At 42.6% G+C, this 27,169-nt stretch overlaps 2 protein-coding genes across 4 annotated transcripts; one reads left to right on the top strand and one right to left on the bottom strand.

The window, feature by feature from the left end:
- On the top strand, window positions 1-25,688 carry LOC108139230 (histone-lysine N-methyltransferase trithorax). 3 transcript variants are annotated; one of them, XM_017261896.2, is made up of 9 exons: window positions 1-628; window positions 9,006-9,423; window positions 11,166-12,479; window positions 13,452-14,643; window positions 14,700-14,906; window positions 14,964-23,256; window positions 23,323-23,456; window positions 23,572-23,747; window positions 23,811-25,688. In XM_017261896.2, exons 3-9 carry the CDS (start codon window positions 11,319-11,321, stop codon window positions 23,982-23,984), a joined length of 11,337 nt encoding a protein of 3,778 aa, XP_017117385.1. In that variant the 5' UTR covers window positions 1-628; window positions 9,006-9,423; window positions 11,166-11,318; the 3' UTR covers window positions 23,985-25,688. The 3 variants fall into 3 exon arrangements, with proteins under 3 accessions (XP_017117385.1, XP_017117386.1, XP_041565593.1); XM_017261897.2 differs by lacking the exons at window positions 9,006-9,423; window positions 11,166-12,479; XM_041709659.1 differs by lacking the exons at window positions 1-628; window positions 9,006-9,423 and having other exon boundaries at window positions 11,154-12,479.
- LOC108139231 lies at window positions 25,673-26,602 on the bottom strand. The gene has a single exon (XM_017261898.2). It carries the CDS (start codon window positions 26,540-26,542, stop codon window positions 25,733-25,735), a length of 810 nt encoding a protein of 269 aa, XP_017117387.1. The 5' UTR covers window positions 26,543-26,602; the 3' UTR covers window positions 25,673-25,732.
- Window positions 26,603-27,169: the final 567 nt, after the last annotated feature.

Here is a 27,169-nt window from a genome sequence, read left to right on the forward strand (position 1 = left end):
TCGATGTTTTTCCACCTCTAGCTCTCGAACTCGGTCGTTTCGCTCGTCAAAAAAGTCAGAAAATGTGGAAAATAATTGATAAACTGTTCTGAAAAGTGTGTGTAAATGCTATGTAAAGTGTCTGTTTGTGAAATTTCATTGTATTTGCAAACCGGAATGGCCGAAAATGTGTAAAAATCGAGAGCAGCAAACCTGATTTTTGTGAAGAAGAAGCAGGCATTTTTCATCGTCGTAAAACGCGTACATACAGACACTCACACACAGATATATATATATGTATATATCAAACGCGCGGGCGCGCGAGAGTGAGAAAGCGAAATAACAAGAGAGCGTGTTTTTGTGCGTTTGTTTTGTGCGACAAATAGAGAGCGTGAGAGCGGCGAATGTGAGAGCCAAAGCAAAAACCAAGAAATAAGTGAACGAAAATAAAAACGAAAATCGCAATGTCCAACCCTGTGTTTTGTGTTTACTAGTGTTTTGGATGTTTCTGTGCCGTTTTGTTGTGGAAAATATAGGATTTGGATTATTCGTGCACTAAAAATGTAAAAATGCCGAACGGTAAATGCAGCCTAAACAACCCCTGAAACTGAATCTCAATCTGCATCTGGATTATTCGCTCGACAAAAAGGTAATTAAAAGATCGACGCGATAAAAGGCGTCGCCGGCTGCCGATGAGTCAGTCTACCGTGAATATATATGTACTCACTATATATGTATATTATGGCAGATATTGATTTGGAATGCATCCGGAGACATCAACACAATCAAAATCGAACACATTACATTATCATACCTCATCATTATCATATTCATAATCCCACACTAACCTTTGTAGACCTCTAGTGAGTAGTTTTAGAGTGTTGTTTCTAGCTAGAAATACCAGCAAGTGTCGTTCAATTATTCACTCGATAATGCAAATTAAGCTGCACAACCAATACTGTTAGTTTATGGCCCACGCTGCGTTTTATGGCTACAGAGGCACCTTGATATGGTGGATCTACAGTTGCCGCGCACTTCTGTATTACCCTAAGACCTCAATTAAACCCTAACGTATTACTTTGTCTTAAAAGATTTTTGTATATTTTTGTTTTCCCCGAGTTGATTCCCAGAAAATTGTAGATCAGTTCAGTATAACTTATTTGCCTGGATGTTTTGACTTTTTTATGATTTAAACTTTATTTAATGTTTGTCCATATAATTATGTTATTTCGACAATAGGTTTTATTCTCCTGAAAATGCATAATCTTTACAAAAGTTTATTGCACACAAAAATATGTAACGAAAGATTTAATTAATATTAATATTTCTAGACATTAATGAAATATTTTTTATATGGGGGCCCATAATAGCAAATATTAATTATATTGCTTTGGAACTGAAATGTTTTTTTAAAACCTATTAAAGACAGCTTTTTAAATAAAAACTTGCTTTCTTTATTTTGACTAAATTTATTGTTGAGTAAGTTCCACCGTAGTAAGTTCCAACCGAGATTTTCATCTACGACGTTTTCCATTATTTACCACCCGTAAAACGAACGGTAAATGACAGTCGCTGGCACACCCACACACAAGCTCTCTGCCGAGCTATAATAAAGCAGCATCGATAAATAAAACTTAATGTGTGACCAGTTAATTGCTTTTGTTGTCGCCTCATTCTAAATCAAATTCAGCCGCTCTCCTTCTCTCTTTCTCTCTCTCGCGCTCACATGGCCAAGTGTTTGTATAACTAAAATTGTTGTTTGTTTTGTTGCTGGCGCTGTTGAAACTTTTAATAAATTGTACAATAACATGAAAAACGATCTCAACAGCAGCAGCTAAATCGATTGCTGCTGCTTTTCGTTGCCTGTTGAATAATTACAAAATATATATATTTATACATAAGGTTGTTTATGTATTTGTTGACGCCATTTTTTTATTTGCCATCAAAAAGGCAAATTCCAAATCGCCTAGTCTGTTTGTGTATGTGTGTGTGGGAAACTACGCGCCAAATAACATTGAGGCGCAAAATCGCAAAATGAGTAATTGCGCATATTAAAATTCGCCTTTCAAAAGTCGGCCCATTTGACGGGCGACCAACTGAGCCGCAAGCTAATGCGAGATCTTGAATGTGAATGAAAATGCGAATGGGACGAACTGACGCTCATCCGAATGCAATTTTAACGGTCCACTGCACAAGCAACTCGCCGATCACACCTCGCTTAATCATTAAAATTTGGATTACAGTGGTATAAGACATTACGAAGTTAAGCGTAAGGAACAGTATAACTTTTTTAATTTTCTTCTCTACTTTAGTTTTAATTTGCTTTGTTCTTTATGTAAATTTTGATATTGACTTTATAAATTTTCAACAATATTTAAAAAAAAAAACAAGTATTTAAAAGCAATTATTTGATTTTAAAAAATGTTGAATTCATTCCATATTTTGTTAAGAATTCTTCGGTATTGATTTTTAAAACCCATTTCTCAATCTTTCTATTTCCCAATGATTTCTATTTGTTTCGGTGGTCAAAAAATTAATGTGCAGTATTGTTAGCGGTATTTACTCTTTTGTTTACAGTGCGATTGGAGAGGCTGCTTCTGGCAAGTGGGTTATTTTATTATACAAGCGTTTTGTTACCTTTTACCAAACATTAACCATCAGCAACCACTACAGCTACAAAACCAGATGTCCACACACACATCAACAAGTATTTAGTTCATGTTTCGTGGCAAATTGGACATCAAAATTGCGAGCTGCCAAATCGGCTCTCAATTTTCAATGCTCATTCATGGCCCAGAGATATATACATTCATCCCAATACTAAATCGTAACACACCCATACCAATACCCCCTTTCGCATATTATTGGCGCGCACATTTTTCATGTTTCACCTTTAGCTGCGTGTTTTGATTTACAAGCAAACACACAAACATACTCACTCCCCCGCGTGCGCTCTCTTGTACTCTCTTTATTTTTTATGGGATGGGGCTCTCTCTCATTTGTTGATTCAACTTATTCAGCTGCTTTCTCTGCGCTCTCCTTATTACACTGAACAAAAACTCGACGAGTTTTATATGGAATTATTTTAAATTATTATTATATTAAATATTGCATATAAAATTATTATTTTTTCTTTTGAAAAATGTATAAAAAAATCAATAGGATTAAAAAAAATTGTTTGTGGTTTCTCCACAATTTCTTGGCTTTGACTTGGGGCGTATATAAAAAATGAAATATCGACACTGAATTAAAAAAATGTATATTAAATTTATATTTACTAAGAAAAATATAAAGAGGCATTTGATCTAACATTATTCCCTTATCAAAATGGTATGGAAAATATAAATCGAGTCTTTCTTTTTTGCAGTGCAAAGTATTTAAGACATTTTTGCATAATTTCATACAAATTTACATATTTTATGTGCGAGGTTGACTTCGATTTTTTCCAACTTGTCAATCGAGTTTGTATATGAGAGTGTGTGGCATGCAGATAGTTGTCTGTTCGGTAAATGTGTGAGTGGGTTGTATGAGTTGTTGTGATTGTCGTGCTCGTGTTTATAGCTCTTAATAGTTCGTTACCTGTCTCTCTCTATATCTTCTTCTTACTCCCCATTTTCCTTCTACCTCCCACCCTCACTCATTTGCCATCTCATTCTGCTCTCGTGTGCTTGACTTTAATCTTCTCAATTACTCGCAATTTGCAAGTTTTGTACTCGCGCCTCTTTCCCGGTTTTTGGTATGCAGTGGGAAAGAGACAGTGAGTGTGAGAGCAGGTTAGGGTACACAACAAAAAACGTATAATTAGATGTCAATTTTAATCAATTAAGCAATTTATGAACATGTTTTCATATCACTTAGCAGCTCAGACCCATCAATGTGAAATTAAAAGGCGCTGATTCGACATGTAGTCATTCGAAAGATAAGATAGGGGATTTGTTTTGAAAGAGATGCTTTTTGAAAGTCAATGTAGTTCAAAAATAGTTACTTATTTATGTAAATGCTATTATTAAAGTTAAAAGTTCAGAAAAGTACAAAAATTTTTAGTTTTTCTCAGCTAACCAAGCATATCCTTGTTAAAATGACATCGCTTTTAGAAAAAAACTAATGAATTTCTAACTAAAAACTAAAGCATAAACATGAAAATAAAAAGAAAAGATTAATCAGATTTAAATTATCACATTAAGTTGCAATCAAAAATTATTTTTAGGCAAAATTTTCAATTGTATAGAACAGAATTTTGATTATACCTATTGTAAGATTTTATGATTATTCAAATAAGGGTAGAAGTCAATAAAATTCTCCACCTACATATGTATGTATATTCAATTTTGTTCAGTGCCCGTATTTCGTTTCATTTTTGTGGCCCATTCTTCTTATTCAAGTTCTTGTACGTTTGCGCTTGTTTTGATTTCTTAATCTTTTTACCATAATTGATGGCAATTAAACTAAAGGTGTGTGAGTTGGCTCTCTTTCCCTGACCCACCACCTTTCCCTCCTCCTCCTTTTTGGTTTAGTTTTCGTTTATCTTCGTGTTTGCTCGGTTGTCGATTTCGAGGGAGGCGATGATATGATGATGATGACGATGCAATCGAATTTCGAATTGGCCTGGCCAGTTTTACTTTGCCTCGTTATTCGCCGTTCGCCGGGAGATTGTTCGTTTGGTTGGCCGATTGTCTCTTCGCCCCTTTATATTACTCTCCCCCTCTTCCCACAGCTTCTGCCACTCCTCTTCACGGCCTCCCTCCCCCTTCACGCTTTCCGTGTGACTCTGGTTTTTATGACTGCACTTGGATTACAGTGAAGCCGACACTTGAGTTCCATTAATTGGGTCTCAGGATACAGTCAAACGGCTCAATTTCAAAACAGTCAAATAAATTGCTGCACAAACTAATAAAGAAAAACAAGAAACATTTGGAAAATAACTAGATTTTTAATACAAATATTTTTAGTTTATACTTAAATTAAAATTTAATCAAAATGTAAACCACCTAGTAATGTATAAGAATTTATAACTTTAGTCTTAACGGTGGCTTAATAACATGAATGTTTTTATTGAAACGTGACGAAATTAGGGTTTTGATGACTCAAATGTTGGTTAATAACATTAATTTTAATTTGACAACTTCGTTCAGCAGCAAAAATGAGGTTGGTAAAAAGCTACTATGATATAGTATTCATCAAAAATACGGCAACTAGCGTAGTTAATTTGTCGAATAATTTAGTTATACGACGAATTGTTACTCACCGTTTGTAAAAATATCCTATTTCTGAGCCATCATTTGGTTTACAAAAATGTGAACAGTCTGGTTGTAAATTACACTTCCGACCCCATAATTTCCAAAATGTCAAAGGAATAACTAGAAATAAAAAGTAGTAATTAATCCAAAATTGTTTGTCCCCCTATTTCTTTAAGTAACACCTTTTCTACTTAAAAACAAATGGTTAGTAATTAGTGAGCACCCACTGTTCAGGTAAACACACCGTATCCTTTTAAAAAAGCATCTCCCTATAAAATAAATTGTCCGTTCCTAAGGAGCAACCCCTGTGCAGTCTATCCATTTTAATTTGCTCATTTTGTCGTCTTTATCAACTCGTTTTGTCATCGTTCTGTGGGATTTTATTGATTCGTTGAAATATTCATGCTGAGTTCTCCCTGCGCCTTTGATGTTATTGCCGCCGTTTGGTTGGTGGCACATAATTAAAGCGTTTTAGTTAATTGATGTCAACACACAACGTAGTTAGCATTCTGCTGCTGTTTGGGCATTTTCTTGGTATTTGTGTGGGTTTCTCAGATACAATTTGTGTGCAATTTGTTGGTGAGTGATTTTCTGATTGTTTCTTGCTTGTCTGCCAACTTAAAATACCCTCCCCATTTTGCCCCTACATGGGTATTAAATTGTTGACAATTGTTTTGAGCTTGAGAGAATTAACCTTTAGTTTTTTATGTCATGATATATTTCTAGTGTTTTCGCAATTAAATGGCCACTAATATTTTATTGTTTATGTATTTCGTGGCTTAATTTATTTTTGATTTAGGATTAGGATTGATATCAGGCCTTGACGATGCGGTGCAGAAGATTACAAAAGTTTTTTAAATAGGTTTCCGTTTGTCATCAATCATAAAGTATGAGAAAATTATTCCACTCGCATCTGTCAATGACAGAAAATATATTATTTAACATACCTTATTAATTTGTTTCAGCAATTGATTATAATCGATTTGTTAATTAAATAAAGCAGGTTTTGTAAGGTATATAATAGCTTTAGTTTCATCAGCTTTTTTAAATAATTACTGTTGTTACAAAAGCAATCATTTATTACCTAAAATCTGAAAATATGTATAGATTTATATATGTATCTTTTTTTTGTAAAACTAAGCTACGAACTACTTTTTATTTAAACCTGTAAATAGTTTTGTAAACCTCAAAGGCATCAGATAAAAAGCAACAAATCACTTGCATCATTGGACAGATTAAAATCTTTATTAAGTATTTTTAACACTCCATCATCCATAGATTTCAAATGCAAATTTTCAATTTGCATATTGAGTATTAGGTATTCAACTCACGGCAACTCCGCAGCAATTAGTGTAATCGCCGTGCAAATACGGAGAAGTGTTGTCCAATTAAGCCTGGTTTAGTCCCAGTCCCATTCGCAGTCTCAGATCCCATGCTTACATCATGCCACCGCTGGGGCCATAAAGATACAACTCAATGGTAGAAACAAAAACCAAAGCAAAAGCGATATAAAAAAAACGAGGAAAATCGACAAATACAATCACAAATCGCAAACAACATTGGCAGGAGACCGAAGCTGAAGTACAGTGGGTGCACATTATTGCTTATTGTCTTAAGCATAATTATCTGACCAATATTTAAAGAACTTATACTATATTTGCAGACTTAAAAATATAAAAATGAATGAAATTTGGTTCAACTATTTTAGTAGTTTAAACATAAAATTTTTAATTAAATTTTTTCTAACTTGATGATGATAATTATAAATAACAAGAAAGAAAGCAAACTTCGGCAAGCCGAAGTTCATATACCCTTGCAGCTATTGCATGAATTAAATACTTTTGAAAACATTTAAATTATGATTTACTTGAGTATATGCTGAAAAACATTGAAACTATGATGATTTGCAGCTCAATTATTAGATAGTTATTTTATATATTTTTATTATTTCTATGGGAGCTATATGCTATAGACGTCCGATTTTGATAAAATTTAAAACATAATTCTGAAATAATTAAACATTGCTATATGTCGAAGAACTAAACAAAAAATTAAAAAACAGAAAAGTTATATTTTTTTTTCATTTATTTTTCCGATTGTTCCTATGGGAGCTATATGCTATAGTCGTCCGATTTTGATGAAATTTAAAACATAATTCTGAAATATTTAACCATTACTATATCTCGAAGAACGAAACAAAAAATTAAAAAACAGCAAAGTTATAATTTTTTTTCATTTATTTTTCCGATTGTTCCTATGGGAGCTATATGCTATAGTCGACCGATTTTGATGAAATTTAAACCGTAAATCGGAAATATTTAACCATTACTATATGTCGAAGAACTAAACAAAAAATTAAAAAACAGCAAAGTTATAATTTTTTTTCATTTATTTTTCCGATTGTTCCTATGGGAGCTATATGCTATAGTCGTCCGATCCGGCTCGTTCCGACTTATATACTACCTGCAATAGAAAGACAACTTTTGGGAAAGTTTCATGCAGATAGCTTTAAAACTGAGAGACTAGTTTGCATATAAACGGACGGACAGACGGACAGACGGACGGACAGACGGACGGACAGACGGACATGGCTAGATCGACTCTACTAGTGATGCTGATCAAGAATATATATACTTTATAGGGTCGGAAACGTCTCCTTCACTGCGTTGCAAACTTCTGACTGAAATTATAATACCCTCTGCAAGGGTATAAAAATGTTTTGATTTTAAATCCCGTTTTGCAAAATGTTTCTCCAACTGCATTTCTATATGTACGAATGCGCTGGAATTGACTTGCTGGAGAGCAGTATGCAGTATAGTTGACAAGATTGACTAACTAACGATGCAGGTAAGCCAGGTAAACTTACTGACTTCCAAACACCTTTGAATGGAAACCAGAGGCGAAACGGAAAACAATTACGACGTACTGAGTCATGCTTTTCGGAAATGTGGGGAAAGGAGTTGGGAAAACTGGGGAGGACCAAAGCGTCGACCGCCAGCCCGAAATCTCGAAAGTATTTTCACCTCATTTCGACCACTTAAGCTCAAAATGCACACAGATAAAAAGTAATAGATATTTTAAGGTAATCTTATAATTAAAGCGTTGTTTTATTAAAATATACATGCATATATATTTAGAAAGTTTTTCAATTATTTTAAACACATCTTTTACCTCATTAAGATATATTTTCCTCTACAAACGTAGTTTTTAATCTTATTGATTATCATTGTGTTAAATTAAAGTATTATATGAAAGGTTGAGATCATTAATTATCCATTGATAATTTTGACTTGCACAATTCTTTATCAACAAATGCTTAATGTTGACATTTTTCTGGTATAAAGATCCACTATAAAACTAATTTTAACAAAAAATCTGAGTATAAACTAAACGAAGATGACTTACTTAGATGTCTAAGAGCATGATATTTTATAAACTCAAAAGTTTGATTGGTAAATTACGAATGACTATGTTGTTAGAAGCCTTATAAAGTGTTTTAAACTGTTAAAACTAATGTTTGTTTATAAAAGAAAATATATACCTAATTATCCAAATTTCTTTCTGTGCACACTCATACTTACTCACTGATACACACACACACATGTATAATCATCGCACATTGTCACCCACACAAACATCCGCACACACGCTCAAACACTCGAAAAGTCAACTTTCAACTTGTTTGCCCAACTGCGACGATGCGAACTAATAAATTTCTACTTGTTTTTTTTTCTCGCCCCCTTTTTACCACCCAACCACCCACCGCCACCCCCTCGATAATTTTTGCAGATTTCAAGACACGCAGACTGCAGACTTTTATGCACCAGTGTGTGCGTTTGTGTGTAAAGAAGTGTGGTGGAAATGGGATGATGTAGACCGAGGATATATAGAGATGATGATGGGGATAATGATGGTAATGATAATGAGCACCATGTGGCCGCCAACACAAACCAGCATCAATCGAAACAACAACAGAAACAACAAAAGCAGCAGTTACAGATGAGAAAAGTTGCCGCGAAAGTACAGCAATGTGGAAAACTGTGAATTCGTCGAGCAGAAACTCCAAACGCAGAAAAACTAAACGCGCAAAAAGAAGAATTTTCATCAGGCCATAAAAGCGAGAACAAAGAGAAAAACTGTCGTAAAAAGAGGCAGCAGGGAAAAACCCACCACTTAATAGTGGCCCACAACAGCAACAACAACAAATGTAAGAATTTCAATTTCCAGTAAACAAAAAAAATATTCGAGAGAAAAAACAAAGACAGCAGCAACAACCAAAGCCAAACGAGAAAATCCTGCAAAGAAAAAAAAACAAAAAAAAAAGAAAAAGTTCAAGTCTGAAGTAGAAAAACCACTTAAAACGTCGATGACAACTAACCCGCGGGAGGGAAAGAGAAAGGTAGACCCAGAGAAGAAGAGAGCAACAGAGTAGTTGGAGTGAGAGAGCCTTTCTTAAAAAGGAGTCTGTGAGAGAGAGCGCGTGCTACGTGCCAAAGGAATGAGTTTAAGGAGCCCGCAACGCAGCAGTTGTTTTGCTTCAGTTTTTATATTTTTATTTTGTTAACTGCACACATTTAGTGGTGGCAAAGCGTGCAAAGGTGGTGGTATCTCAGTGCAGTCAGCTTGGTTGTTTTTCCGCTAGAACTAGCCAAATAGTTTGGAGTGTTTGAAAAGAATATGCGATACTTATAGTCCTTTTACGAAAGTTGTTGCATACCTCATAGCGATAATCAAAAAGAATCCTACAAAACGGTTACTTTGAAAATTATCCTATTGACACTAAGGGTTTTTAATTTTAAATGCACCAGTGGTGTATTGTATTAAAGTTATTTTTAATCACATTTTACTCGAAATTAAGAATATACGATAATTTAGTTCAAAGAAATTTGTAACACTTACAATACAATGTGTTGCACTTGTGCTACAAAAATGTTGGATGGACCGAACTAAATGTCCGGCTATTTACAGAAAACAAATTTTCAGGCATATCTGGCTCTGGTGTGAGGGTATTAGTGGTCACGCAAGACGTGAGACGGCGGCAGGAGGAGCGGAACAAAGGCAGCTGCAATGCAATTGCACCTTTAGCGCGTTCCTTTCTCAGGAGCAGGAGAGAGCAGAGTCGTGCCCGAGATAGTGCACTTAAAAAAAATGGTCAATCTTGTCAGTCATAAAAAAAGATCTATTTTTTTACAAACTATTTAATATTTTACCCGGTTAATATTCTGTAAAATGTATTTAAAAAAAAAACAGATATTAAACACAGAAGGAAATATCTGCATTTAAGTTTAAAAAAATGGTTTAAAGGGTTTTTTTTGCATAATTTTTCCTGAGAATCAAGAAAGAAACCCAATCTTTGAATTACTCTTTTCCTTTTCTCAAGTAATGTGACTCGCTTACCTTGTAAATAGAAATAAATTTTAAATAAAAAATTCAAATTATCTAATAAGACGAATTTTTTAAAGAAGGTCCTTTTAGTTTAAAAAATTGGAGTTTTTCTTGAAGTGTAAGGAGCGACTGAGAGAGCGCGTTCGGGCGCGAGAGAGCCACAAAGCCGAGACTGTCGAGCTGCTACGTCACCTTCGGCTTTGTAGTTGTAATTCGCAAAGCAAGGAGCGCGCAACGGAGAAAAGAAACGCGCGCGAAAAAGAAATAAATAAATAAATACCCAAGAAAAAAAGAGTGTGTGCAAAAAGGAGTGAGTGAGTGGGCAGTGAAGGGGGCGTGAGGCAGGAGTGCAAAATAAACGAGTTGCCACAGCAACAACAACGAGATTCGCAAAAAAAGGGGGAAAATTGACGCATTCCAAACGCGCGATTCGGCTTACAAGCATTGTTTTTCCATGGAGCTGTGTTGTTGTTGGTGTTTTTGTTTTTGTTAGTTTTTTTGCTAATACCGGTCTTTTTGGTCGGTCTCTCATACTTGAAGTTTGTGCCTCTCTCTTATCCACAGTGAGCTATCCACAAGTCCAAGAAATCAAACAAATTGAAGAAATCAAAGAAAACAAACTGCAAGTCGCAATCTAAACAGAACAAAAAACGAGGAAAATCAAATTAAAAGGCAGGCAAATGCAAATGCAAAGGCAATCGCAAACGTACTACTATTATGGGCCGCTCCAAGTTTCCCGGCAAACCCTCCAAGTCAATCAACCGTAAGCGGATCAGTGTCCTGCAGCTGGAGGATGAGGCCAACCCGGCAGCGGAATCGCAGCAGCCACCGGCGGAATCTCAGCAGCCAAGTGGATCGGGATCCGGTTCGTCAGGGGCGCGGGAAAAGGGCAACAATTGTGATAACGATGAGGATGACAATGCACCAGGTGGTGCCTCGATTAGTGGCAATGCCGCATCTTCGTCGGGCGCCACATCGAGCTCTGAAAACAGCGGTAATGGCAGCGGTACCGGTTCGGGATCGGGATCATCCGGTTCGGGGTCCACCAATGGCGGTGGAGTAAATGGCGGAACCCATCACAAAAGTGCTGCTAATCTGGATAAGGAGGCTGTGAACAAGGATAAAAATGGGGATAGTGATAAAACAAGAGCAGCTGCCTCAAGACCAGGAGCGATACCCACTGAGTCATCAAACTCTGGCTCATCTTCAGGAAAATCATCTGTAGTACCTACTGGAAAATTCTCTGGCAAGACTTCGAAAATTTCCTCAGGATCTTTTTCTGTAACATCTTCTGGGAGGTCCTCTGGTTCATCTCCGGATGCTAACTATGCAGCATCTTCTGATGGTGCATCTTCGGGAATATCTTCTGGCAAGTCTACAGAGACAACAACTGCAAAGTCCTCTGAAGCATCATCTGCAGCGTCTTTCGGAATATCCTTGGGGAAATCTGCAAAGGCAACTGTAACCGGGACTTGCTCTACTGGAAAGACCTCAAAAACATCTTCTGGAACCACTTGTGAGGCAACAACCTCCGGAATGATTGGTGCAGCATCATTGAAAGCTCTGTCTGTAGTCACACCGGCCACATCCACTGGATTAGCCAGTGCCCTTGCCTCCCCGGGAGCATCCTCGCCAGGAGGAGCCTTTGCTATAAGTGCCGCTTTGCTGAGAGCCCGCAAAAATAGCAATAAAAAGTTTAAGAATCTAAACCTGGCCAGGGGCGAAATAATGCTGCCCTCCACATCCAAGTTGAAGCAGCTCAGTTGTCCGGTGGTGGACAGTCCCACCACCTCGGCAAACGCCTCGGCTTCCCCGCTTGCTTTGGAGGGAGTTCTGGGAGTAGGGGGCGTGTCCAGCCCAGGCGAAGATGTGTCCCTGGTAAGTTGAGTTTCAGATTGTCGGTGCTTGGTTGCCGGTTTCATTCCCAGGTGTTGCCCCCTTTTGCTTTTATTTATGAATATGTTTAAGTCGCTTTTTTCTGCCACCTTATTCCCGCAATCCGGACAACTGATTCGAGTTGCGTGTGCACCCTTTGTACATACATCCTCGGCCAATGCCACAGTCCAATTCCCGCCAATGTAAATAAGTGAACCCCCTCAAGTTGGTTTACTCATGGTTCTGGTCGGGTTATTAGCCCCCTTTATACCCAACCACCCGCCTCTGACGCCATTGTTACCTGCTCGCTTACCTGCTTAATTGGCTTTTATGACGTTTTAGCGCTTGCAACTCTTCCACATGTGTCTGCCTGCCGCAGACGGTTGACGGTCACAGTGGCAATGGTGTCTGTTCCCCGCTTATACTTATGCTTAGTAACTTGTTTTTGCACCAATTCCCCTCCTTTCAACCCATCTTTGTAACCCCCTACGTCCAAGCAATCCCCATCGAAAAGTTGCACTTGCTCCTGGTCCTTTGCATGCTTCTTTGTGTTTTACCCTTACACTGGAAGATACAATTGGCCTAATTCTTTGTATTCTTAGTTTCTGAAACCTACTTAGGTGTATGAAAAATACCACTTAAGATCTTACGATCAAAACAAATGTTTAAATAAAAAAGGGCTTATGCTTCTGAAATTATATGTTAACTAACACTAATTAAACTAATATCAAATTTTACGTTCTTATAGTATTGAACTGAAATCAGAAATAATTTAACACAATTTACTTAAAGTTGTATAACTAATTTCTTGCTGTGTATATTTTGCTATATCTCACTGCATTGCTTTCCGCTTCGCATTTTGTGAGCGTGTAGTTAGTGCCATGAATTATTGATTTGCTCGGACCCCTACTCCAACCTGTCCTACTCAACCCTAACTAAAACCCACTGAACCCTTTTATTTGTGTACTTCTTCAGAAGCGCGTCTTGAGCGAAATGCCCAATGAAGTCGACCCCGAAGTCGCTTCATCCGGCTGCCCTGCACCGGCAAATGGTGTTACATCGGGAAAGGGAGTTGCTCCGACTGGAACACAAGCAACAGGAGCATCAGCTGGAGGCAGTAGTCCTAAACCAGGAGCAGACGCAGGATCTTCGACGGCATCAACGGCAGCCAAGCAAAAGAAGACCGTAACGTTTAAGAATGTGTTGGAGACAAGCGATGATAAGTCGGTGGTTAAGCGGTTTTACAATCCGGATGTCCGCATACCAATCGTCTCGATCATGAAAAAAGATTCTCTGAATCGACCCCTGAACTACTCCAGAGGAGGCGAATGTATCGTGCGGCCCTCCATCCTGTCAAAGATACTCAACAAGAGCTCGAACATCGATAAGCTCAACTCACTCAAATTCCGATCGGTGCCAGCGAGCTCATCTTCTCTAAACCGGGAATCAGGCACCAGCGTGTCTGGATCCTCTCCCAATGTCTTTGGTTTATTGCGTGCTTTTGGCGCACCCATGGATGAGGACGACGAGGGTGGTGTAACCTTTCGTCGCAATTATTCTCCTGAAGTTCAAAACAACGAGGAGAATGAAGAAATGGATGAAGATGAGGACGACCAAGAAGTCGAGGAGGAGGAGGAAAATGAGCCGGATGACAACGATGAAGCAGCCTCCGAAAAGAGTGCGGATACGGAGAAAAGTGCAGGCTCTGAAGAGCGGGATCCGGAAGAGAGGCAACTTGTCATGGACTCGCATTTTGTACTTCCCAAGAGGAGTACAAGATCCTCTAGAATTATCAAGCCCAACAAAAGATTGCTCGAAGAGGGTGCTATCAGCACAAAGAAGCCTCCGCAATGTGGCGACTCCAAGGCTAAGAACCTCTTTAGCGCAGCTTCCTCCAGTGCTGTTACCTCTGCGTCCACCTCTGGAAGTCAGAAGCTCGCCAAGGAGGGCTTCTCCAGCTTTGGCAGCCTGAAAACAAATAGCAGTGCAGGTGAAAGCTTTGTGCTGCGACCTCCGCGACTGCAATTTCAGGCGGACAGCAAGCAGGGACCCTTCGCTGTTGCCAAAGCCTGCCCAACATCGCCCAGTGCCATTCCGACGCCAGTTAATTCTTTGGCGGTTTCGTCTTTTGGAACGCTTGCCAGTCCCAGCTCAAGTTCAACAACAGGTAAGTTACATAACTTTCACCACATTTCTTGAGATACTATTTTCATTTCTTCTTAGGAACACCTGCTCCCAGTGTCTGCTCCGTGTGCTGCGCGGCGGTCAGTAGCAAAGAAATGGCCCAGGCCCGCAAGTATGGAGTCGTGGCCTGCGACGTGTGCAGGAAATTCATTTCGAAGATGACCAAGAAATCCATATCGGCTACTTCGAGCAGTGCCAATGCTTCTTCCGCCACCCAACAGCAACTACAGTGCAAGGGAACCGAAGGTATGTCAAATTTAATTTTCCGTTACTTGCATTTATGAAATCTATATTCCATTGCAGGATCAACCTGCAGTATCCATTCGGCTAAGAGCCAGTTGAAGAACTTTAAGAAGTTTTACAAGGATCGCTGTACCGCCTGTTGGCTGAAGAAGTGCATGATCTCCTTTCAGCTGACGGCAGCGCACAGGAGTAGGTTGGGAACCATTTTGCCACCAGGAATGCGAGTGGAAGCCTCAACCCGCGAAGATAAAACCGCGGAACTGCTATCTCCAACGGGCAACCTAAAATATACTTCCTCTGCGTCCTCTACTTCCTCATCTGTGATTGCTTCTTCTGCAACTGTTAAATGGAAATCCAGTGGAGATTCCACCTCTGCGTTAACCTCTATTAAGTCCAATCCTTTGGTGGAGAACAATGTCACATTTGGGAGTACCCCTCTGCTGCGTCCAGCGATTTTGGAGAAGCCACTCTTCCTGAAAATAAGCAATGCAGCAGATCAAAAGCTCACAGCACCTGAGAGCGTTAGTCCCAGTCCGTCGAGAAAGACGAGTAAGCAGGAAAAGGAAAAGGTTAAGGAACAGGAGCAGAGCGAGAAGCCACTTAGTCCCACTTTGGCAGCCACCAAAAAATCTACAGCAGTGGAAACTCCAGTTACAGAAGCGCAAAAGGACGAGGCACCGCATGCTTCTTCAACAGCAGGAACAGCTATACATTCTGCAACTTCCAATGGAATGTCTCAAAGTGGTACTCAACCAGACGCTAATGGGGATACCAATACTACGGGCGACACCTTAAAGCGTCAAAGGATTGATCTGAAGGGGCCTCGAGTCAAACATGTCTGCCGCAGTGCCTCTATTGTGCTCGGGCAACCTTTGGCCACCTTCGGCGAGGATCAGCAGACCGAGGAGGAGGCTGAAGTGCTCCAAGAAATTGCTACTCCAGTGCCATCAGGAATTCCAGAGCCTGTCCCTAACAAACCAACTCAAATGGTTACGGATGAGAACGATAACTGTGCTAGCTGTAAAACTGCTCCTGTTGAAGAAGCGAAGCCTTCTAAGTCCTCTGGAACAACTCAAGCTGAAGTAAAGAAGCTAGCACCAGCAGTAAAAGAAGCACCGGCATCTACAGCATCTTTAGCAACAGCACCTGCGAAGGTCACAACAAGAAATGCAGCGGTTACATCCAACCTAATAGTGGCGCCCAGCAAAAAACAACGAAATGGGGACATTGTTACCTCCGGTTCAACCACTCAATCTTCTAACCAAACCCAAGGACGTAGGGCGAAGGAGCAGAGGCAGCAACGTACGCTCATCTCTATCGATTTCTGGGAGAATTATGACCCAGCCGAAGTGTGCCAAACGGGTTTTGGATTGATTGTAACTGAGACAGTGGCTCAGAGGGCACTGTGCTTCCTGTGTGGTTCTACGGGCTTGGATCCACTGATCTTCTGTGCCTGCTGTTGCGAACCATATCATCAGTACTGCGTCCAGGATGAGTACAACCTGAAGCACGGATCTTTTGAGGATACAACGCTGATGGGCAGCCTGCTGGAAACTACGGTCAATGCTTCTGGTCCAACATCGTCATCCCTGAATCAACTGACCCAGCGCTTGAATTGGCTGTGTCCACGCTGCACTGTTTGCTACACCTGCAACATGTCATCGGGGTCCAAGGTCAAGTGCCAGAAATGTCAGAAGAACTATCATAGCACGTGCTTGGGGACAAGCAAGAGACTTCTAGGAGCAGATCGTCCTTTAATATGTGTCAATTGCCTGAAATGCAAATCTTGCTCCACGACAAAAGTGTCAAAGTTTGTGGGGAATCTACCGATGTGTACGGGCTGCTTTAAGTTGCGCAAAAAGGGCAACTTTTGTCCGATATGCCAGAGATGCTATGACGATAATGACTTTGATCTAAAGATGATGGAGTGCGGCGATTGCAGCCAGTGGGTTCATTCAAAGTGCGAGGGACTAAGCGATGAGCAATACAATCTGCTAAGTACGTTGCCGGAATCAATCGAGTTCATTTGCAAGAAATGTGCGCGTAGGAATGAGAGTTCCAGGATAAAGGCAGAAGAGTGGCGTCAGGCGGTGATGGAGGAGTTCAAGGCCAGTCTATATAGTGTACTGAAGTTGCTTAGCAAATCTCGGCAGGCCTGTGCCCTCCTAAAACTGAGTCCTCGCAAAAAAATGCGATGCACCTGTGCTGCATCCTTGAACCAAGGAAAACTTCAACCGAAAGCCCTCCAGTTTAGCACTGGATCGGATAATGGCTTGGGCAGCGACGGAGAGTCCCAAAACAGCGACGATGTTTACGAGTTTAAGGAGCAGCAGCAGCAGCTGCAAAGAAATGCGAACATGAACAAGTCACGAGGGAAATCCCTGTCCTGCACCTGCCAACAACACATCAGTCATTCGCAATCCTTTAGCTTGGTGGATATTAAACAGAAGATTGCTGGCAATTCATACGTTTCCCTGGCGGAATTCAACTATGACATGAGCCAGGTTATCCAGCAGAGTAATTGCGATGAATTGGACATCGCCTACAAGGAGCTGCTGAGTGAACAGTTTCCCTGGTTTCAAAACGAAACGAAAGCCTGCACTGATGCCTTGGAGGAGGATATGTTTGAGTCCTGTTCGGGAACCAACTACGAGGATTTGCCAGACGGAGTAGGAGGCAGTAGCTCTGTCTACAACGAACACTCTACTTCGCAGGCAGAGTCGCGTTCTGGTGTCTTGGATATTCCCCTGGAGGAGGTTGACGACCTTGGCAGCTGTGGCATCAAGATGCGATTGGACACCAGGGTGTGTCTGTTCTGCCGGAAGAGTGGCGAAGGCTTGTCCGGCGAGGAAGCACGACTCCTGTACTGCGGTCATGATTGCTGGGTGCACACCAATTGTGCGATGTGGTCGGCGGAGGTTTTCGAGGAGATTGACGGTTCCCTGCAAAATGTCCACAGTGCGGTGGCCAGGGGAAGGATGATCAAGTGCACGGTGTGTGGAAATCGAGGAGCCACTGTCGGTTGCAATGTGCGATCTTGCGGTGAGCATTACCACTACCCATGTGCCAGAAGCATCGACTGCGCCTTTCTCACAGACAAATCCATGTATTGCCCCGCACATGCCAAGAATGGAAATGCCTTAAAGGCCAATGGATCCCCCAGTGTCACATACGAATCCAACTTTGAAGTATCCCGACCCGTGTATGTGGAGTTGGATAGAAAGCGGAAGAAGCTAATTGAACCAGCCCGTGTGCAATTCCACATTGGATCCTTGGAGGTGCGGCAATTGGGAACCATTGTACCCAGATTTTCCGATTCCTACGAGGCCGTGGTACCCATAAACTTCCTCTGCAGTCGTCTATATTGGTCTTCGAAAGAACCCTGGAAAATAGTAGAGTATACTGTACGCACCACTATTCAGAACAGTACGTCAACCCTAACAGCCCTGGATGTGGGCAGGAACTATACTGTGGACCACACGAATCCCAATGGCAAGGAGGTTCAGTTAGGTTTGGCGCAAATCGCCCGCTGGCATACCAGTCTGGCCAGGAGTGATTTCTTGGACAACGGCGGAGCCGATTGGAGCGGGGAGTTTCAAAATCCCAACTCTTGCGTACCACCAGATGAAAACACGGAAGAGGAGCCGCAACAGCAGGCTGACTTGCTTCCGCCAGAGATCAAGGATGCAATATTCGAGGATCTCCCCCACGAACTACTCGACGGCATCTCCATGCTGGACATTTTCATGTACGAGGACCTTGCGGATAAAACAGACCTATTCGCCATTAGTGAACAATCAAAGGATGGTACTCAGGCCATGACATCCGGTCAGGCTCAGAGTCAAAGTCAACAAGGCGGAGGAGCATCTGTAAGCATATGTGATGAGGACACTCGAAATTCGAATACGAGTTTGGGAAATGGCTGGCCAGCCAGCAATCCCGTGGAGGATGCCATGTTATCCGCAGCCAGGAACTCCAGTCAAGTGCAGATGCTCAAAACTTTAGCCTGGCCAAAGCTTGACGGAAACAGTGCCATGGCTACGGCTATTAAGAGGCGAAAACTATCTAAAAACTTGGCTGAAGGAGTGCTATTAACCCTGAGCAGTCAGCAACGAAGCAAAAGAGAGATGGCCACGGTGGCTGGCGTATCCAGGAGGCAGTCCATCAGTGAGGCATCCACCGAAGGCGTGGCCTCCACATCTGGGTCGGTGAGAAGCAAGAGCTTCACCTGGAGTGCGGCAAAGCGTTATTTCGAAAAGAGCGAAGGACGGGAAGAGCCAACCAAGATGAGGATAATGCAAATGGATGGCGTGGACGACTCAATCACCGAATTCCGCATAATTGCCGGGGATGGAAATTTATCAACAGCTCAGTTCACGGGACAGGTTAAATGTGATCGTTGTCAGTGCACTTACAGGAACTACGATGCTTTCCAGCGCCATTTACCCTCCTGTGGACCCTCAATGTCCACCAATGAATCCGAATCCGATGTGAACGCAGCAGGAAACACCAATAATTCCGCCCAGCTGAGTGCGGAAAGCTTGAATGAGCTGCAAAAGCAACTGCTAGCAAATGCAGGAGGCTTAAATTACCTCCAAACAGCAACATCGTTTCCCCAAGTGCAGGGCTTGGGTTCTCTGGGTCAGTTTGGCTTGCAGGGATTGCAGCAGCTCCAGCTGCAACCACAATCCCTGGGCAATGGATTCTTCTTATCCCAACCGAATCCCACTACCCAAGCGAACACAGATGAGTTGCAAATCTATGCGAATTCCCTGCAAAGTTTGGCCGCCAATCTGGGTGGAGGTTTCACGTTGGCTCAGCCAACGGTGACAGCTCCAGCGCAACCTCAATTGATTGCTGTCTCCACCAATCCCGATGGCACTCAGCAGTTTATCCAAATCCCCCAGACGATGCAGGCCACAACAACTGCTCCAACGGCAACGTATCAGACCCTGCAGGCCACCAATACGGATAAGAAGATAATGCTTCCCCTGACGGCAGCCGGAAAACCCCTGAAAACAGTGGCCACCAAGGCGGCTCAGCAGGCGGCGGCCAAGCAGAGGCAACTGAAGTCCGGCCATCAGGTGAAGCCCATTCAGGCCAAGCTGCAGCCGCATCCCCAACAGCATCAGCATCAGCAGCAGCAACAGGCCCAAGTGCAACAGCCCATCACGGTGATGGGTCAGAACATCCTCCAGCCGCAGCTGCTGTTCCAGAGCAGTGCCCAGTCGCAGGCACCGCAGCTAATCCTCCCGCAAGCCCAGCCCCAGAACATCATTTCGTTTGTGACTGGAGACGGAAGCCAGGGACAGCCACTGCAATACATCTCCATACCCACTGCTGGGGACTATAAGCCACAGCCGCAGACCACGGCGACGCCCACTTTTCTGACAACCGCTCCCGGTGGTGGAGCCACATACCTGCAAACGGATGCAAGTGGAAATTTAGTGCTAACAACTACACCCACTAACTCCGGACTACAAATGCTTACGGCGCAATCGCTGCAAGCTCAACCCCAAGTGATAGGAACACTCATCCAGCCGCAAACCATTCAGCTGGGCGGGGGATCGGATGGGAACCAGGCAGGCAGCAATCAGCAACCGCTGATTTTGGGTGGAACAGGTGGCGGTGCCACTGGCTTGGAGTTTGCCACCACCACGCCCCAAGTGATTTTGGCCACCCAGCCGATGTACTATGGTCTGGAGACGATTGTCCAGAATACGGTCATGTCGTCGCAGCAATTCGTGTCCACTGCAATGCCCGGAATGCTCAGTCAGAATGCTAGCTTCTCCGCCACTACCACACAGGTCTTCCAGGCAAGTAAAATCGAACCGATTGTTGATCTGCCCGCTGGATATGTGGTGCTTAATAATACTGGAGATACAACGACTACGGGGACGTTCCTGAACGCAGCCAGTGTACTGCAACAGCAGTCGCAAGATGACACAACCACACAGATACTGCAGAATGCCAACTTCCAGTTCCAAACAGTGCCCACATCTTCAGCTGCCTCCACATCAATGGATTACTCCGCACCCGTTATGGTCACGGCCAAGATTCCGCCAGTAACTCAAATGAAGAGAACGAATGCTCAGGCCAAGGCAGCCGGGATTTCGGGAGTGGGCAAGGTGCCACCGCAACCGCAGGTGGTGAACAAGGTGCTGCCCACCAACATAGTCACCCAGCAGGCACAAGTACAGCTTAAGAACTCCAATCTCAAACAATCTCAGGTCAAGGCCAAAACTGCATCTGCCACGGGTACGAATTGTGGAGCTCCACCGAGTATTGCTTCGAAGCCTCTTCAAAAGAAAACCAACATGATTCGACCCATTCACAAGCTGGAAGTGAAACCGAAATTGATGAAGCCCACGCCGAAGGTGCAGCAACAAAACCATGTAATGTTGCAGCAACAGCAGCAGCAGCAGCCACAGCTGCAGCAGCAAATTCCAGCCGTGGTGGTGCCCAAGGTGGCGATCTCTCAGCAGCGAATCCCAGCACAACCTCAGCAGCAACTTCAGCAGACGCAGTTGCTCCACATTCCCCAGCAGCAGCAGCAGCAACAGCATCAGCAGCAGCAACAACAACAGCTACAGATACAGCAGCAGCAGCAACAGGTGCAGGTACAGGTGCAACCCTCGATGCCAATTATAACAATTGCTGAAGCACCTGTGATGCAAACCCAATTCGTGCTGGAACCGCAACTGTTGGAGCAGCAGGAAATGGCGAACCGAGTGCAGCATTTTTCCACCAGTAGCAGTAGTAGTAGCAGCAACTGTTCCCTGCCCACCAATGTGGTAAATCCTATGCAACAACAGCCACCACCAACATCAAGTAGCTCCACAACAAGGCCAACAAATCGGGTGCTACCGATGCAGCAGCGCCAGGAGCCTGCTCCTTTGTCCAACGAGTGTCCAGTAGTTCCATCACCTACTCCTCCGAAGCCTGTCGAACAGCCGGTAATCCAGCACTTAAACAACGCCAGTGCCTCCAAGTGTTATGCCCAAAAGACGGCGTTACCTTCACCCGTGTACGAGGCGGAGCTTAAGACCAGTTCGGTTTTGGAGAGCATTGTGCCAGTTACCACGATGGATGCAATTTTGGAGGAACAGCCAGCCACGGAGTCCATCTACACGGAGGGGCTCTACGAGAAGCATTCGCCGGCGGAGGCCAAAACCGAACAACTTCTGCTCCAGCAGCAGCAGCGCGAGCAACTGAATCAACAGCTGGCCAGCAACGGGTATCTGCTCGACAAGCACACCTTCGAAGTGGAACCCATGGACACCGACATCTACAGGGGGGATGATCTTGAAGAGGAGGAGGACGAGGATGATGACTTTAGCCTCAAAATGGCCACATCGGCGTGCAATGACCACGAGATGTCCGACAGTGAGGAGCCGGCGGTCAAGGACAAGATCAGCAAGATTCTGGACAATCTGACCAACGACGACTGTGCGGATTCCATAGCCACTGCGACGACGATGGAAGTGGAAGCCAGCGCTGGTTATCAGCAAATGGTTGAGGATGTCCTGGCCACCACAGCGGCGGCATCTGCTCCCACCGGGGAGTTCGAAGGTCCTCTGGAAACTGCAGCTGTTGAAGCAGCAGCCACCTATATAAACGAAATGGCCGATGCTCATGTTCTGGAACTCAAGCAGCTGCAAAATGGAGTGGAACTGGAGCTCAGAAGGAGAAAGGAGGAGCAACGGACGGCACCACAGGAGGAACAGGAGCCCACGAAAACGGCCTTAGTGCCCACAGCATCTGCTCCAGAACCACCGCCACCAATTCGAGAGCCCAAGAAGATCAGTGGACCGCATCTGCTGTATGAAATCCAAAGCGAAGATGGTTTCACGTACAAGTCCAGTTCAATCGCTGAGGTCTGGGAAAAGGTCTTTGAGGCAGTGCAGGTGGCCAGGCGGGCCCATGGACTCACTCCGCTACCAGAGGGTCCGCTGGCGGATATGGGTGGCATCCAGATGATTGGCCTCAAAACGAACGCCCTGAAATACCTGATTGAACAGCTGCCGGGTGTTGAGAAGTGCTCGAAGTATACTCCAAAATATCACAAGCGAAATGGCAACGTATCCACAGCGGCGAGTGCAGGACATGGCGGGAATATAGGCGGAGGCAGTGCATCCGCTGCCATGGCGGCAGTTTCTGGTGGCGATCCGCAAGGCCTACTCGACTATGGATCCGATCAGGATGAACTGCAGGAGAATGCCTTTGATTGTGCCCGCTGTGAGCCGTATGCCAATCGCAGCGAGTATGATATGTTCAGCTGGCTGGCATCCAGGCATCGCAAGCAGCCCATTCAGGTGTTTGTTCAGCCATCGGACAATGAACTGGTGCCCAGGTAAATAAATATTTAATTTTTTATGTAAAAGCCTTTATAATGGGGAATTTATTGTTTTTTCTTTAGACGCGGAACTGGCAGCAATCTTCCCATGGCCATGAAATATCGCACGCTGAAGGAGACCTACAAGGATTATGTCGGAGTCTTCAGATCGCACATCCATGGACGTGGTCTGTACTGCACCAAGGATATTGAAGCGGGTAAGGTTTCAATTAAATGATACTAGTAGTCCTAACAAAGGTTTGATCCTTAACATTTTAAGGCATTTAAAACTTATTTCAAGATGTACCATTAATACTAAATTGTATTTTCCAGGTGAAATGGTCATCGAATATGCCGGCGAGTTGATTCGCTCCACTCTGACTGACAAAAGGGAGCGCTACTACGACAGTCGCGGCATCGGCTGCTATATGTTCAAGATCGATGACAACCTCGTTGTAGATGCCACTATGCGCGGCAATGCGGCGCGCTTCATCAATCACTCTTGTGAGGTGAGTAGAAAGTGACATGATCTATACCTTAGGGGATGTTAACATTTTGCTTTTGTCTTGCAGCCAAATTGCTACTCGAAAGTGGTGGACATCCTGGGTCACAAACACATCATCATCTTTGCGCTGCGCCGAATTGTGCAGGGCGAGGAGCTGACCTACGACTATAAATTTCCTTTCGAGGAAGAGAAGATACCTTGCTCATGCGGTTCCAAAAGGTGTCGGAAGTACTTAAATTAATAAGTAGGGTCAATGAATAGGGATGGGAACCAAAATAGACGCTGGGCGTCTAATTTAATCCGTTTACTCAGAAAATAGGGTTGGTTTTTGCAAGAGATCTTAAAGTTCTTAGGGGTGGAAAGTGCTATATAAGACAGATGTCATGGATACTTTGGTTTTAATATCTATTTTGACCTTTTGCCAGAAGAAAATCGTTGACATTTTCGTAGAAAGTATTGTAAAGCAATAGTCCAATACAAAAAACCTAAATAACCGTTTAAAATTAAAAAAAATGGCACACCACTAAGGTGTACATTTTCTTGTTACGGTTGGACTGTCGTAATCGATTTTTACTTATTCGCGTGTTTTTTTTTTTTTAGTTCTTTTTTAATATTGATCGATCAAATATTTTCTTAGACTGAAAACCATAATGAAAAAAGCTTTGTTTTTCTTTTGGAAAGAAGTAACGGACTCTTAATTGTGCAGAGATTACTTTCCCTCCTGAATTTTCTTTGCTTAAATCAGATAACCTGTTGTACACGAAGAACACACACCTGGAATGAGAATTGAAACACTTGTAGTTAACGGTTATATCGATCTATGTTTGGTCAATCGTGATACTTTTCGTTTTAAAACCCATATACGTCTTAAGTAGTTGATATGTAAAAGTTAAACAGTTGATATTATTATATATCCCATATATAAAAAGCACGGCACATATAAGGCAACGAAGCAAGTGGAAGCCGAGAAATCGGAGTGAATGAACAGAAACTCGACGATGTCAGTATTCAGGGGGAGAATAATTAAATGTATATTAAATATGTTACGTATTAGCTGTCTACCACATACGGATAACGATATGCAGATCAGTTAGCTAACTAGACTAAGGCTCCACAGATTCTATATACAGCATACACATAATAAGCTAAGCTAATAAATATAACACTTGTTGGGCTTAGGCGAATGACAGATAAACGATGGGAGACATTAAAAACGATTACTTACAGGGGCTTGTGTTAGATTGTACATACATTGCATACGAATTATAAATATCTATATTATATACCTACTGTAATGAGAAATTAACTAACCTTAAGTTACCAGGATTGTGTAAGAAGAAAAACTATTTTATGTAGAGCTCTGCGTATTTATGTTTGTTAACAATTAACCAAACGATTAATTGATTGAACTACGAATAATATCCGCAACCACATGCTTATATATCTATTTAGAGAACGAAACCAAGCATCACTTTTGAAATTATTGTATTGTGAACAGGCAACCACAACAACACCACCCAATTGTAATTGTACGAACTCAATTGATTGTATATTTATTTTTTACACCTAAGTTTTAAAGCATGTACATTTTTGAGACCATTTGTTTGCCTTGATCGGAGCCCAAGCATAATCATAACTTGTAACGCCTAATTTTAGTTCAGCTCCCTTGTATTCTATTATTTTAACGATTGTTTCGCTTAAGACTAGCTTTAGTCCGCTCTGGTATTTGTCCAAAATTGTACACACACACACACACACACACAAACAGCAGGCAGATATGTATATTCCTATCGGGGCGATCGGTCGGACTTGTACAGGCAAAGTTCCATAGCATTTTTGGCAGCCATTCAAGACGCGCGCACTTTTTGCACGCTGTCGAGGAATTTTATATTTTTATTCCCTAAAGAAAAAAGTTTAATAAACTACAGATTATAATTCAAAGCAATTTCTCGTTTCCTTTATACGTAAAATATATGTGCATATGAAATATCAGTGGAATTCTTTGAACTGCCGCCAAGCACGTCGGATTCTGCCGCGGTCGCACTTTTCGGTGGCTTCCGAATTCTCTATACGCTGCTTGGCTTCTTGGGCGGCTCTGGCTGCATTGTTTGCCGCCTTCTTGGTCTTCTCGTAATCTATGCGAGCTTCACTTAATTGTTGCATTAGAACACTAACCCTTCGCTGTGCAGCCTCCAAAAGAGCGGTTTTGTCGGACTGCGATTGTTGCCACACGGCGTATACTTGATCCGAAAGTTCCCGATTTTCTCTGGCTATTTTAAGAACCGTGGCCAGAATCTTCAGCTCCTGCAGGGCCAGGTTGTGGGCCTTCATGGCCAGCTGAGCATTCGCCTCGGCGGTGATCAGCTCCTGGTTCTCCTCCTGCACCACCAATTCGCCCTCGCGAACCTCCGCCTCCAGTTGCTCCAGCAACTGAGCTTTCCCCGCTAGCACTGCTTCGGCGGCTTTGGAGGCCGCGGCCGCCTTGTCGGCATATTCGTTTTTGATTTTATCGGCGGCCACCTTCACAGCCGTTGCCATGTCCTCGTTGGCCTTTTTTGCCTCATGGGCAGCCTGCATGGCTATGCCGGAGCCCCTTTGCTTGGCATTACCGTGGACTCTCATCGACTTCTTCTCCGGCATGTCGCACACAGCTCTATCCCCACCGCCATCACCAGCCATACCCATACGATCCATCAGCTGCATGGGTTTCCGGCGGGTTCGATAGTGGCTGCCAGTGGCGGATCCCAGGAGCGAGGACAACACAATGATTAGCCACATGATCTGAGCGTCTATTCGCATTTTCCGTAGTCTCGGGCATTTTTCTGGCTGTCAGACAGAGGGAGAGGTTGACAGATGGGGCTGTCAGCTCCGGAAATCGAGTTTATGCTATATTACCAGGCAATGTGCCTTATTTTGGACAACATTATCGTGCGTTGTCCGGAGCTATCTGATTAAAAGTTAGTCAAAAGCTATTTGTAAAAAAAAGTTCTTATTCGAAATTCTTTTCTACAGGTGCACAACAAACATCAGGCAAGGAATTACCCGGATTTTGTTTCGCTGAACGGGAAAATTAAAACTGGAAAGGGAGGAGGAAGCAGAATTTGATTCATCTCCAGCATTGCAATAAAGACAAGTAGGTGGCGGATCTCATACAGAATATCTTGAATCATTTGGGAAACGAGCTATAATATCACAACTTTCTGTAGAGCACACAAATGAACAGGAAAGAAACTAAAAAATATGTATTAGTAACAAAATCTGTTCTGAAAACTCTCTGAGCTTAAAAATATTATTCGTTTTTAATAATTCGACTTTTATCATTTCCATTTATCCTACTTCAAAAACCAGAAGTTCTAAGCGTGTAGGTTTTTAGTTAGAATACACCTTGGTAGTAGTAAAAAAAAACCTGTCAACATATGTCATACC

Source organism: Drosophila elegans, unplaced genomic scaffold (assembly GCF_018152505.1).
Source record: "Drosophila elegans isolate 14027-0461.03 unplaced genomic scaffold, ASM1815250v1 contig_476, whole genome shotgun sequence".
NCBI classification, from domain to species: Eukaryota; Metazoa; Arthropoda; class Insecta; order Diptera; family Drosophilidae; genus Drosophila; species Drosophila elegans.